This window comes from Drosophila navojoa, chromosome 2, assembly GCF_054131105.1.
Source record: "Drosophila navojoa isolate 15081-1374.11 chromosome 2, UAZ_NAV_1.0, whole genome shotgun sequence".
NCBI lineage: Eukaryota > Metazoa > Arthropoda > Insecta > Diptera > Drosophilidae > Drosophila > Drosophila navojoa.
Genome location: NC_142890.1, coordinates 32577294 through 32592323, shown reverse-complemented (window position 1 = coordinate 32592323; position 15030 = coordinate 32577294). Strand labels below are relative to the sequence as shown.

The following is a 15030-nucleotide window of genomic DNA, read 5'->3' as shown; positions in this document are numbered from 1 at the left end:
AATCTCAGTTCCGAGATACTTAAGCTTTGTCTCACTTAAACGAGTCAACTCAATCATCCATTCCGATTCTGTTTCATTAAGAGCCTGTATAGGCCTGATATTCTGATATTCATTCAGGCCCAACAATCAAACCAATCCTTTGTGCTTCTTGTGCTGTCCAACTAAGTTCCATTTTGGGTTCTGATGAGCAAGCAATTCACCCTCATTCAACCCGTTCGATCTTCCAGATAAAGATATACTTATACATAAGTACTGCATGAACTGCTTGGCTCACGAACATTCCGGGCAATCCTGCCGCAGCAAAGGACGTTGCAAAACGTGTGGACAGGATCCCCACACGCTCCTACATCTCCAGGGATCAGTACGTCAATCCGCCTCGACTCTAAAGAGGGGGGGGGGGGGGGGGGGGGGGGGGGGGGGGGGGAGGGAAGAGTATTTGAATGCCAGATCCCATTAACAAGGATTGCCCCTCCCACAGCATACTATGTCACCTACTGGTTCGCGGTACTTAGCGCCCCGCAGAGAACTTCGTTTCAGCCCCACTGGTCACTATCCTCTCCTGGTATTGACAGTTATGTATAGCTTTCATCTAAGAAATAAAGAGATTTACAAGCCGGTCTTTTACTTATCGGCGACGCCACCTTTTCACAAAGAGTATAACAAATAAGAAAGCGTAATATACCCGGACCAAGGACAAAAGTTTTAAGACTCTAGCTCTTATATCTTCTGACGGACGGACGTACAAGCAAACGGACAGCGCTAAACCAACTTAGCTCGTCGCCCTAGTAAAGAATATATATACACTGTGTGGGGTCTGCCTGTTACATACTTTTAACAAAAACTTTATACCCTGATTTCCCATTTTTATAGGTTCAGAGTATAAATACTTACTTGATGTTGCCATAATTTTTTTCAGCCGCTCACAACGAGAATCGTCGGAATATCGACATCGTGAAATTTAAATCTATATTTATGTATATCACTAACCAGAGAACAACAGTCAGTTCAACAGTCGGCCATCTCAGTCGAGCGCATGAAGCGAAATGATTTGACGATCCCAGCTCCTGGTTTTGAGTGAAGGGTTTATTAAAATCTTAAAGGCATTTGGCTCGCTCGTGCAAAATGTTAGCGTTTACATGATTATTTTTAAAAAGGGTATGAAAACGTTGAGGCGAAGCAAAAATATGATTTCGAGCCGATTTCATTTATAAACATCTGTGTGTCTGAGTGCGCAACTCTTGCTGCCTCTTGTCTTTAGTTAAACAGCTACTTAAATAAAAGCGCGCCTCTTCAATTCGAATCCAAAATCGTTCACACAAATCTAAGTTGAGGTAGGCACACGCCAATGTTCATGTCCCATGCATACACACATGCACATACACACACGCACAAGTAAAGGCATATTGGCATACAAATGCTTCGCTTCGCATCGCATGCGTACACACAATCAAATGTACATATATACATATGTATGTATGTATGTGAGCACTTCACAAGACCACTCAAATTCAAATGCTGGACAAACGCTTTACAAATTCGGTATACCCTTCACTCAAAAGGAAAGAGCTGGGATCGTCGCGAACAAAAGTTGAAATTTTTTTTCGCGGCTGTGAGTGATGGTTTCAGAGACCATAGGGAGCGAGAGAGAGGGACTGAGAGAAAGAGAGTAGGACAAATGGCACAAAGCTGTGCTTCATACGGAATCGGGACCATTTCGATTGAGCGCTCACAGCGCACTGTTTTTGTCGTGCAGCATTTTCCCTGCTCGAGCCTCCAGCGACCGTGCCGAGCAAATTCGAAGTATAGTGGTTCGTCAACTTAACAGTTTCCAGCTGTAGAAAAATTTGTTCTATATGTCTAGTCTATGTGCTGTCTGGTCAGTGGTATTACTATATTATATGGATCGCATCCTTCAAAAAGGTAATGCTCATAATGCAATAACTTATTTATTTGTGTCTGATTTGAGGTAAGCGCAGCATTGCCCCGACGGTAGTAGTAGGGATACGCGAAAAGATATAATATGTCCGAGGTTTGGAAATATTTCAAGAGGTCTGGGGACAAAATATTTGCAAAGTGCCTTACTTGAGAGAAAGAATAAAAAAGCCTTTTTCTGCATTCCCGCTACGTCAATAGAATCAGAAAGAGCATTCAGCAAGGCGAACTAAATTATTTCAGAGAGGAGATCACGACTCAAAGAAAAAATATTAACCTACTTTTATTTTTAAACCTTAGGGCTGCAAAACCATCGATAGATGCTCCCCTCGATAGATTTCTCCATCGACGGAATGAACCATCGATACTATCGATAGTTCCATCGATTATTTGAAATTTTAAGTGCTCTATCACTAACCAGAGAACACATAGACCGGACACGTAGTGTTAAGTGTTTTGCACACTTTTTTTTTTGAGATTACGACCCACACAGCTTCGTATTTGCTCGGCTCCTCACTTTTAGGTTCAGGCAACGAAAATATTCGAAGGCACAATCATTCTGCTTCATGCGCTCGACCGAGATGGTCGATTGTTGAACAAAAGATCCCTCTGTGCTCAATGTTTCCTTTGCTCTCTCTCTCTCTCTCGGTGCTCTTTGCTCTCTCAAATGTGTATATGTGTGTATGCATGTGAGCACAAGCAACAGCTCTGAGCTGCCAGCTCACGAAAATTGAAATTTCTTCGCAGCAAGAACCTATGCCTTCCCTTCTGTGTGAAGAGTATACCTAACTCTTTAAACCGTTTGTCAAGCTCGTACAAAATCTGTATATGTGTTTTCGATATTATTTGTGGAAAGGGTATGAAAGCGTTGGTGCTCATGATGAAAATGCTTTCGCGACGAATGTGCACGCACACAGTCTCCCTTGCTATATGTACTATATGCCTGTGTGCGTAGCTCTTGCTGCCTGTAGCAATTTTAGGTCCCAGCATTTGCATTTGGTTGATCTTGAGAAGTGCTCACACTTATATATGTACATACATATGTATCTATGATTGTGTGTACGAAGGGGACGCGATGCCCACAATTGTGGGATATCACTTGTAGAAGCATTTGTATGCCTATGTGCCTTTACATGTGCGTTTGTGTGTAAGCATGGGACGTGAACATTGGCTGCCTACCTCAACTTAGAATTGTCTGAACGATTTTGGGTTCGAATTGCAGAGGCGCGCTTATATTTAAGTAGCTGATTAAGTAAAGTGACAAGTGCACTTGCCAATACTTCTTATAGGATTTTTTATTTGCTTGCTCCTGTATATACATATATCACAGCTGCAAGGAATCGACAATCTTATCCCATTTTGTATACTGAGCTTAATAAAGTACTACATTTTGTTTTAAATACCTTCTGATAGGTAGCCCACGATCATTGAAATGAAATCAGGTGTTTAAATATTACCGCGAGTTACCCGCCAGTCACTATTCAACAAACATATGTACATACATACATATGTATGTATAAGTTACTCGCCGGTCATAGTGAAAAAAAGTATTGGCAAGTGCACTTGTCACTTTACTTAATCAGCTACTTAAATATAAATATATATAAAAGAGGAGCCGAGCAAATACGAAGCTGTGTGGGTCGTAATGTCAAAAAAAAGTGTGCAAAACACTTTACACTACGTGTCCGGCCTATGTGTTCTCTGGTTAGTGGTATTACATATACATATGTATTTTAGCAATGTTGATTTTCCCTGAAACGCACTTTTAAGTTTGTAATTAAACAAAAAGAAAAAATACTCAGCAAAAAATAAATAAACGATATAATATTTGGTTAAAGTGATCTTTAAATAAGTGTTGTAAAATCGACTCATTTGAGAATGCAGGCAACCCTATAAAGCCATGAGAATTCCATACAAACGTGACGTCATTTTGTTTTACGTTTAGCGAGAGGGATTGTGTATGTGCAGTATCACAGTAAGAAACAACTAGGTGATTTTGGTGGAGTTTTGGGCATGATAGTGGGAAATATTCCTATTTCACTAACTTAAGTAAATTGTCAATAATATTATTCATTTTTGAAGTGAATATATATATGAAAAGAACTCTATAACATGGAAACAGAATTTGATATTCCCGCTTGGTTGAGCATGCTGTATAAGAGAGTGAAAATGAGAAAATAAAAGAGAATACCTACATACATTGTTGGTGCATCGTCTAGCATTACGAATACGTGACGATTATTATACTTTTACTCAGATACATTCTGTGTGAACTAGAGTGAAGTCAATTTTTTGCACCTCATGTTCAGAGGAACTGCATTTATACATATGTCAGTACATATATCTTCTGAAATGCTAGAAATAAATTTGTGACTAAACATTGTGAAAGTTATCGTCAAAACAATAATTGTATGGTGGACTGTTTGTTCCGAAATATAAAATTGGAAGAACAAAACTGTTAAGCCAAATGTACTATCTTGTGGCGTACAGTTAGCAATAATTACAGCCGAAAGGCTGTAGCAACATAAAATATATCAGACAACATAAATAAATAACCATATCAATAGCAGTATTGCTAAATAAAGAACCAATGCAAGTCTGCAGCATATACCACCCAAGTATGTCAGCCCACATTTAGAAAATCGATATTAATTCTAGTCAAACTGAGTTTTGTATGGTGAGATTCTGGAGCTGTCATTATATTTTTGGTTTGCGGATTATTGTGGATTTGCTACAAAATTCAAACGCGATTCAACATTAAAGTTATATAATTGCCTGTAGCAGATTTCCTGTTACAGAGGTTAGCTTAATTATACAACTGCCTTATTCTGAAATGGTAAAAGGTCACACTGGGACACTAACAATGCGACTTGTTCGAAATAAATTACGCAAACGCGATGAATCCTGTACTGAATGCAAAAATAGTGAAGTCAAGGAGCATCAGGACAATGGAGATTATCAGGGTTCAAACAATTATGAAAATTTGGAAACCCAGCCGAATAAAACTTGCAATACTTGTATTAAATACAACCAACAAGTCAAATTTCTGCGAACTAGTGGCGTTACTGCTGAAGTTGTTGAGCACGGAAATGTAAAAGATAATCCAGAGTGGACATTTCCTCCAAAAGCACCATCGCCCCATATCTATCATATAAACCCGGTACGTTTATTGTGTACAAAAAATTAAACAAATTTATTTATTATACCAGAAAATTTGTAGTGATTGTACCTATGTATGTATACATACATATTTATTTTAATCTTTATAACCTGAATTTATTTAAAATAGGAAATCAGGGCTTGGTAGTTTTGTTGAAATATATAAAGCAGACAAGGAATCATGGAAGGGACCATAATGTATATGCATGTATAAATTCTGTGAAAGAATAGAGCTCAGGACGTACATATATGGAGCACAGATTTTAAATTATGTGTTGGTCCCAAATTTCGTTTCACGCTATTGATTACGAATGTCACACAAATTCAGCTAGTTCTCAAATTTTACAAACTATTTTTTATACCTTGTACCCAGTGAACGTTGGAAATTATTGTAGACTAATTTTGCTTTAAAGTATGTAGCAGGCAGAAGGAGGCGTGGCAGACCCCTTATAGTATATGTAAAGTATATTCTTGATCAGGGCGACAAGCTGTCTGTCTGTATGTATTAACGCGTCGATATCAGGAGATATACAGTATGTCCATTAACTGTTTGCAAAACAAAAAAATTCGTAAAAATTCAATTTGAACATCATATTTTATTAGGCTTTCCTTTTCTCAGGCATTTTTTCTCAGAATTTTTTATACCCTGAGCCCATTAAAAATGGGAAATCAGGGTATAATGGTTTTGTCAAAAGTATGTAACAGACGGAGGCGTGGCAGACCCCACAAAGTATATATATTCTTGATCAGGGCGACGAGCTGAGTCGATTTGGCCCTGTCCATTTAAATACATTTAAAACCCCAGATTAGACGGGACCCTAGTCAGATACATTCTCACTTATTTAGATATTAATATGCTTTTTTATTATAATTTCAGGAGATGTTGGTAGCTACCGATAAAATAGGCTTCAGAGGATTTCGCAAACAATTCAGTGGTCGGTTTAAGCGTTTAGTTGCCCGAAAGCTTGAACCTGCACCAGTGATACCCCCAGAATTAAAACCGCAACTAAAAACAATATATGTATATTAAAAAAAAATTATAAATATACATGCACATGTATTTAATATAAACTGGTGATAGCCGAAAAATAAAATGTTTTAATTTCGATCGATTTCACGACATTTTTACTCCTGCTAGTCATTTATATCATCATACGACATTAAAATATTAAGATAGGGGCTTCGTAGAAACATTTCGCACGTAGAAGAAAGTCGATTGATTTATCTAAGTTTGGGGGTCAGTAAATATTAGTGTCATTCACCGATAAAGATGAATCTTAAATAAACTCGAAAATAAATAATTATATTCATATTCCTATCCAGTGCTCCCGATTTCCCCCGAGAAAAAATAGCTGAATTAGGACAAAAAATAAGTAAAATTCCAGAAACAAATTGATGAAAAATAAGCTAACATAGTAATATATTATTACTGATCAAAGTGACCGTGATAAACGATGCTATGCTATAAGCGATAATGATCGCAGCGATCTGTAAAGCGACGACATGACAGAGTGAAAGCTACCCGCAAAGAGAGAAACATTGCGACCATTCAAATTGTAGCCATTGCGAGTGCTCAAGTTAATCTTGAATTGCGAATTAGAACATACTTTACCTATTAACCAACGGTTATTTATGCTTGGCACGCAACAAAAACATACGTACCAGAAAAGCTTTATCAATTGATAAAGCGATAAATCGGTTCAGAAATGTTTTCTAGCAACTCGTTTAACTTTTCTCTTTAGCTGTCTTCTCGCTTTGCTTGCAGTCAGAAATGTTTTAAGCGATTACATGTACATGTACATGAACTTTCTCGCACATTGTTACTAAATATTATCGCATCGCAAGCGTAACAATATTATTTGGGGAATCGAAAGAGAAGGTTACTGGTAACTTATCTATCCAGATTTAAGGGCTATAGCTCTTATACCTTAGAAGATATAACTTTGAGTATGGACGCGTGAATCACATTGCTCATCAGTTTTCTTATCACCAAACGCATTCCATTGCACAGTTTTGGTTAGTTTAAATTTCTAAGCATGATAACTACCGAGCCAACCTTCAATTGCCAAAATCAATGACAATTTTAACACTGAGTGAGCCGTACGGCTTCCGTCTAACAATGTGGCCGCATTCCAGAAGAAGCAATTGCTACCGCGATTTCGTATCTCGCACGTACAGTTGCCAAAATGAATGGTAATTTTAACGCGGCGCCTTTCTCGGGCGGTTTCTCGTTCTTCGTCAGATAATTGACTCGCGATATTCCGTTGCCTAATTGCATCAAGGGTCCGCCGGGAAATATTAGATATTCTAGGACGCAGCATTTTTATACCCTGAACCCATTGAAAATGGGAAATCAGGGTATAATGTTTTTGTGTAAAAGTATGTAACAGGCAGAAGGAATCATCGCAGTCCCCATAAAGTATATATATTCTTGATCAGCACGACGAGCTGAGTCGATATAGCCCTGTCCGTCTGTCTGTCCGTCCGTCCGTATGTATGAACACGTCGATCTCAGAAGATATAATTTTTTTCCTAGGTCCGTGTATATCACGCGCATGTCAAGTTTATCACTAAAAATCGATAACTGCTCCCGATATTTTATTATAGATTAAAAACCTTATCGAAAGCTGGTTATTTAATTATATCTTCTACACCTTTAGAGCTAGATTTTCTAAATTTTAAATGTAGACTTGTGTAATTTATATAATTTCGATTTTTGTTAAAATTTACCCCGCACCCCTAAATTCAACCCCTCTCCATCACTTTTGTAAAAGGCGTATTCAAGTACTAGTACTTGTGCTATGGAATGTACAAGCATTTAAACATTATGTTTACGTTCTGAAAGTTTCATTAAGATCGTACGTCTAGAAATTAAATTATTCAACAAATAAATTCGTTTTATATTGCCTACTCTGCAGCGCAGCCCAAGCGCAGTCGCTGCTTACTGCATAATACGTGCGTGTGTATGTATGTGTGCCTAAAAGAAGTGCAGAGTGAGTAGAATATCAGATTGGAGGGTTCAGGGTATCTCCTGGTCGAGCAGTCTCGACTAGAGTTTTCTTACTTGTTTTTTTTATGAATAGTCAGGTTCGCCGAGGCAGTGCCGTAGACTGACTGACTACATTTGTTTATTTACTTCTATACCATTATAACATGAGAGCAGGACCGAAAACTGTCACTGTTATCAAGCCTACTGAGTATCAATGGAAATTTGAATAACCGCGTTTTTCAAGTATTCGTCAAATTTTTTCAGTATTTTTAAGATCTACTATCCTACACGTAACGGAGTCAAATCCAACTAATCAAAAACCATGAAAATTGGTCCAGCAGATCTCGAGCTATAAGTGTAGGCACACTTTTACACAACTCTCTTTTATATATATGATTATCACATTCTTTTCTTAGAGATTTCTCTTCCTAAAATAAAAAGTTTGCTATTAGCTTATCTTAGGGAAATCACTCACAATGCCCAGGCATAAGCATTGGTATACATTTTCGTTGTCAATGTATGTGTATACCGAAGCACAAGTCTTTAGTATTTGATATACGACTTTTACAAAGATGAGGGTGAAGGGGTGGAAATAGGGGTGGGAGGTTAACTTTAACAAAATTATATAAAATGCGTCTTAATATATACATTTATTTAAAAATTGGAGACTCTAGCTTTAAAGATGTGGGAGATATAATTTTTTAGCTGATTTTCGATAAGGTTTTTTTTTATCGATAGCAAAATAACGGGATGAGTTATCAATTTTTAGTGATAAACTCGACATGCGCGCGCTATCTACGGACATTTAAAAAAAAAATGAAGTCTCTAGCTAGCATACGGACCGACGGACAGGGCCAAATCGACTCAGTTCATCGCCCTGATTAAGAACATATCTACTTTGTGGGCTCTACCCCCTCCTTCTGCCTGTTACATACATTTTAACAAAACCATTATAGCCTGATTTCCCATTTTCAATGGGTTCAGAGTGTAAAAATTGGAGAAATCTGGAATAAGACCAACAGATCTAAGTCTAAAGTGGTCGAGAAAAATTCGGATTGGTTTGCGCAATATTTTATTTCATATTATTACAATTTTATGTTTTCATTATCATTTTCTGTTAGTAAAGCTTAATTAAAATAAATTTATTGTGTTTTTCTTGCTTAGATTCTTAAAATAAATTAATTTAAAAAAAATGTTTACTATCCACTTTTAGTCTTTATTCAAAATTCTTCATCATTTAACAGCCTGGGAGAGTGCCGACCATTTTGCAGTATAACAAATTTTTGGTTTATAATTTGTAATAAACCTTGTTTCACAATTTCATATTAAAATTTCAACGCAAAGAGTGTGAGACAGAGGGTAGGACAAACAACGCAAAGCGCATAAAAAGGGAGAATTTTGTTTGAGCGCTTGCAGCGCACTGATTTCGTCGTGCTATCATTACCTGAACCAAACAATACCGAGCCGAGTGAATACGAAGAATAACAAGTAATAAAACAAGGCATGTCATCCGTCCAGGAATTCCGGAACATGTGCCAATTTTGGAGGTAACAGTGCGCAATACTGTGCACCGATATGATTTGCATGGCCGAGTTGCCCAAAAAAGCCTTATATTAGACCTAAGAACAAGGCGTTTAGGATCAAATTCGCAAAAGAGTATTTGCTAAAAACCGATGACTTTTGGAATCATGTTAGTTGGTTGTATATCATATTAAAATATTTTGTTTTATTAATTATATTATTTAAATGTGTTGTTTACTGATGAGAGTAAATTTAATTTGCATGGGTCCGATGGTAAGGTGTATGTGTGACGTAAGCCAAATACTGAGGAGGTTCATGGGAAATCAAGGTATAATGGTTTTGTTGAAATGTATGTAACAGGCAGAATGAGGCGTGGCAGACCCCACAAAGTATATATATTCTTGATCAGCACGACGAGCAGAGTCGATTTGGCCATGTCCGTCCGTCCGTCCGTCTGTCCGTATGTATGAACTCGACGTTCTCAGAAGATATAAGAGCTAGAGACTTCAATTTTTTTTTAAATGTCCGTATATATGGCGCGCATATCGAGTTTATCACTAAAAAACGATAACTCATTCCGATACTTTTTTATCGATAAAAACCTTATCGAAGATCACTTAAATAATTATATCTCCTACATCTTTCAAGCTAGAGTCTCCAAATCTTAATGTATATTAAGATGAATCTTATACAATTTCGGGTTTTTTCAAAATTTACCCCCCACCCCTATATCCACCCCCTCACCCTCATCTTTGTAAAAGTCGTATATCAAATACTAGAGACTTGTGCTTCGGTATACACATACATTTAAACATTATGATTACGTTCTGAAAGTTTCATTACGATTATTACGTCTAGAAATTAAATTATTCAACAAATAAGTTCTCATAATATTGCCAACACTGCAGCGCAACCAAAGCGCAACCAAAGCGCAATCGCCTGTATATGCGTGTGTGTGTGTGTGTGTGCATGTTTGTATGCGTGTGCGTGTGTGTGTGCTAACTATTATTGAAATATCAGTTGCTTGTAGGGTTCAGGGGATCTCGTAGTCGAGCAGTCTCGACTAGAGCTTTCTTATTTGTTTTTATACCCTGAACCCATTGAAAATGGGAAATCAGGGTATAATGGTTTTGTTGAAATGTATGTAACAGGCAGAAGGAGGCGTGGCAGAAGATATAAAAGCTAGAGACTTCAACTTTCTTTTTAAATGTCCGTATATATCGCGCGCATATCGAGTTTATCACTAAAAACCGATAACTCATTCCGATACTTTTTTATCGATAAAAAACCTTATCGAAAGTCAGTTAAAAAATTATATCTCCTACATTATTAAAGCTAGTGTCCAAATTTTGAATATATATTAAGACATTTTATACAATTTCGATTTTTGTTAAAATTTACCCCCCACCCCTAAATCCACCCCCTCACCCTCATCTTTGTAAAAGTCGTGTATCAAATACTAGAGACTTGTGCTTCGGTATACACATACATTTCAACATTATGATTACTTTCTGAAAGTTTCATTACGATCGTACGTCTAGAAATTAAATTATTCAACAAATAAGTTCTCATTATATTGCTAACACTGCAGCGCAACCAAAGCGCAAACGCCTGTATATGCGTGTGTGTGTGGGTATGCGTGTGTTTATTTGTATGTGTATGTGTGTGCGTGTATTTGTTTGTATGCGTGTGTGTGTGCGTTTGTGTGTGCGTGTGTGTGTGCCAACTATTATTAAAATATCAGTTGCTTGTAGGGTTCAGGGGATCTCGTAGTCGAGCAGTCTCGACTAGAGCTTTCTTACTTGTTGATTATTAAAATAGCTTAAAAATATAAAACAAGTACATACATACATATATAAAGCTGTAAGTCCACTCAATGTGATACCCTATGTATGTACATATGTATATATATGTATGTACATACATCAAACTCATCAATTATCATAAAAAGAATTTATTTTGTATAATTGCTAACGTGAATATAAGAAAAATTAAAAATGAAACCAATTTGATATGTACTTTCATATACACATAACAATATCGTATTTTTCCTAAGAAGTATTTGATAGTCGGTAACGATAATACAATAAATCTATACTTTCTCCTAAAGTATACATATGTATGTACATACATATGTATGTATGTATATTCAAGCTGTAGCTTTGAAGGTAAACATGTATATATGTATCTATATGTACATATGTATATATACATATGTATACATTTTGAGAGATTTTAAACATTCCTATGTATGTGTACTTTTATATCAGAAATGATCTTTTAACGGCAAAACCAATTGATATCAAATATAAAACAATGTCGATTTTGTCATCCTTCATTATTTTTAATTTATGGTTTGGTGTTGCTTATGCTGAAATGCATACAATAAACTTCAAAGACTGCTTAGAAAAGTTAGTTTTACTACCACTTATTGAAAAGCAATCGATTCCTAAAATTGTTAACAATCAAAACAACCACAAAAATGGCGACTATCTGGGTGAATTCGAGAAGTTATCACAAGGAGAACAAGAGCACATAAATACTGGTACATTCGATGGAGTGCGCGTAGCATCAATCAACAATCCTCAGCTGAACAAAATTTTGTCGGATGTTCCACTTATATCTGTGAAAAGTCCTAATTTTTATGAGTCCAATTTAAACGTTAATTCAACAGCATCAAAATCAATATATAATAATATCCAACATTTACATATTCATCACCATTATTTAAATTTAAGACGGTATAACAAAACTTTAAAAACACATCAGATGCCCTCTGAAGACTTACCACCACTTAACACCAATGCGCCAGCAATATCAAGTAACAATGTGATCCAGACTATTGAGAATTTCGAACAAAATAAGAGTATCCAGCTATCATCAGAACACCGTAAAGATACATTGGATAAACACGTCAAAAACCAAACATATCAGGTTGCTGCAGATCAACATGAAACAATTGACGATGGAACTACATTCATAGATACAGTAGTAAATAAGTTCCATAACTTAACTGCTAGTAATAGTGGTGTCATAGATAATTTTACTTCCGAAGCAAGTCCTGCAGATCACGAACATACTGCATATAGTGTACCACTGAATTAATGACAATCAAATTAAATGTTTATTATTTGCACAAACTGAACTCAGGGTACAATGGTTTTGATTAAATGTATGTAACAGGCAGAAGGAGGCAGACCCCATAAAGTATATATATTTTTGATCAGGGTGACGAGCTGAGTCGATATAGCCCTGTTTATTCGGCACAAACAACAAAATCTGCAGCGGACGTCGAATAGTATAAATTATCGAAATAAGTTTTGTTGACTCCCAAATAAGAAGTTCAATAAACCGGTCTACCGAAATCATGATCAAATCGTAATTTTATTTATTAAAGTGGAATTGAACAAGTAATAATGCTCGACCTTCGAGCAACTGATATTTCATTAATTATTACACATGCACAAACGCACTCACACACACAGGCATACGCACGCCCGAATAAGCACGCATTGCACATTGAGCTCAAGTTCCTATTTAGCGGCATTAACTACAAATTTAAATTTAATATTTAATATGCTTAGAATATTTTTCTAGAATTTAGGATTTTCTTGTTTTGGACTTTCGACCACGCCCATTCCAACTGTCCACATGGGCTTACTACGGGACCTTAATTGCTTAATAACTTGTAAGTGGACTATCATCATGAAAATTACAGATTATGATTATAACATGGATATTCACACAGTTTCCAATCCACAAGTCTCTAGAATTTGAAAGACGCCAATAGTGGTGGGGGGTAAATTTTGACAAAAATCGAACTTCTATAATGTACATATAAATCTAAATTTTTGTAAATTTGGCGACTCTAGCTTTAAAGATGTAGCAAATATAAATTTATTATTAATTTTCGAAAATGTTATGAAACGAACTTTCGGTTTATCCCGAGTCTAATGGGCTATTTGTTTAAGCCACTCTTGCACTGATTTCTTTGCCAATGCCCAAGTGGAAAACAATTTTTTTTTAGATCAATTATGTGATACTCAATTTCAAGCGTTAGGTAAAAAATATATATTATAAAACTTCACAGATACGGCTTGCGGCGGTTGAAGGAATGCTGCCATGATTACAAGTTGTTAAAAATATGTATATTTAAATATCGCGGCGCAGTATGGATCAACATGTATACGCACGTAAAATGCACAGCAAATACGTACGTTCATATACATTAATACGTGCATACCTATATTGGTCCTCGCTCTCCTCTATACCTTTGGCAAAATACTATAATTTTGGCGCCCTTTTCGGTGACGCCGTTCCGTTTTGCGCTACTCCATCCCGCGTTGCTCCATTTTGCGTTGATCTGCTGTTAACGCTCTGTTAACGCCATCAGCTGCATTTCCCCTTAACGCTGACAATGCTGTATGCTACCGGTAAGTAAATGGAGTGTAAAATTTTTAAAGTTTCCATAAATTTAACAAATTTTTTCTTTTCACAGTCCAGGCAGCCTCCTCCTTGATGACTCTCGACCTGATGGCCGCTGCCAATGCCCTCGCCGGGTGCTGCTGCAAAACTTACATATTGGTTTTGCTGCCCCCGGCTGTAATGACGTATGTTCGCACAGCTATTGCCATTTCGGCCATTTGCCGCATGTTAACGTCTCTCGCCGCTGGAGACGTCTCTCGGCTTATTTCCGCTTCTCTTTGGGCTCTCAAGAATTCTCCGGTGGGGCACTGCAGTCTTTTTTGTACTGCTGTTAGGAGATCGTGCCTTAGGCGTCGTTTGCAACTGGACACCGGTGTCGAGCCTTTGGCGACAGTACGCTTGTGTGCCACTCCTATTTCGCGCACAGCTCTACCAAAGCCGCTGGCCAATGCGCGAGGATCGGCTGCCAAGCTTTTCCAACGCCCAAAGTTCCACATGCCCGACTGCATGCCCCGCATACATGATGGGCCGCCGCTGCTGCTGCCCACGCCAGGCGTTACTGCAAACCTCACCTGTTGGCTACCATGGTAGCAGCCACTCTCCTGGTCGCTGCTGAGACTTCGTTGGGGCACTGCAAACAAATTTTCAGATTGCTGTTGGGAGCTGGTCACATCGACGTCGTTCGTCACCGGTGCCGAACTTTGACGCCGGCTGGCATTTTGCAGCTCACTCCTCAGTCGCACACAGCTCCAATAAAGCCGCTGGCCGGCAAAACGCGCCTACGTCCAAGCACGGACAACTGGTTAAGCTTGTCGTGTCTCAGGCATCGATGGTGACCCGAACTCCCTCCCAACGGGCAATCAAAACTTATGACTGCATGCTGCTGCGTTGCATTGTTGTTGGCCGTTTTATGTATCTCTTTCTCGTTTATATGTCGCTTTGTATTTTGTTGTTGGCTGATTTATATGTCTCTGCCGCACTTTGTTGGCTGTTTTTAGATGTCG

The 15030-nt window shown here is 37.6% G+C and overlaps 1 protein-coding gene across 1 annotated transcript; it reads left to right on the top strand.

Annotated features, from left to right (window-relative positions):
• Positions 1-4064: 4064 nt before the first annotated feature.
• On the top strand, positions 4065-6196 carry LOC149092483 (uncharacterized). Its single transcript, XM_089261373.1, has 2 exons — positions 4065-5092; positions 5969-6196. Exons 1-2 carry the CDS (start codon positions 4766-4768, stop codon positions 6119-6121), a joined length of 480 nt encoding a protein of 159 aa, XP_089117499.1. The 5' UTR covers positions 4065-4765; the 3' UTR covers positions 6122-6196.
• Positions 6197-15030: the final 8834 nt, after the last annotated feature.

Coding starts and splice junctions, on each gene's coding strand:
- LOC149092483 (XM_089261373.1), top strand. CDS start 4,766: ATGGTAAAAGGTCACACTGGGACACTAACAATGCGACTTGTTCGAAAT. Junction 5,093..5,968: donor ATATCTATCATATAAACCCG/GTACGTTTATTG, acceptor TTATAATTTCAG/GAGATGTTGGTAGCTACCGA.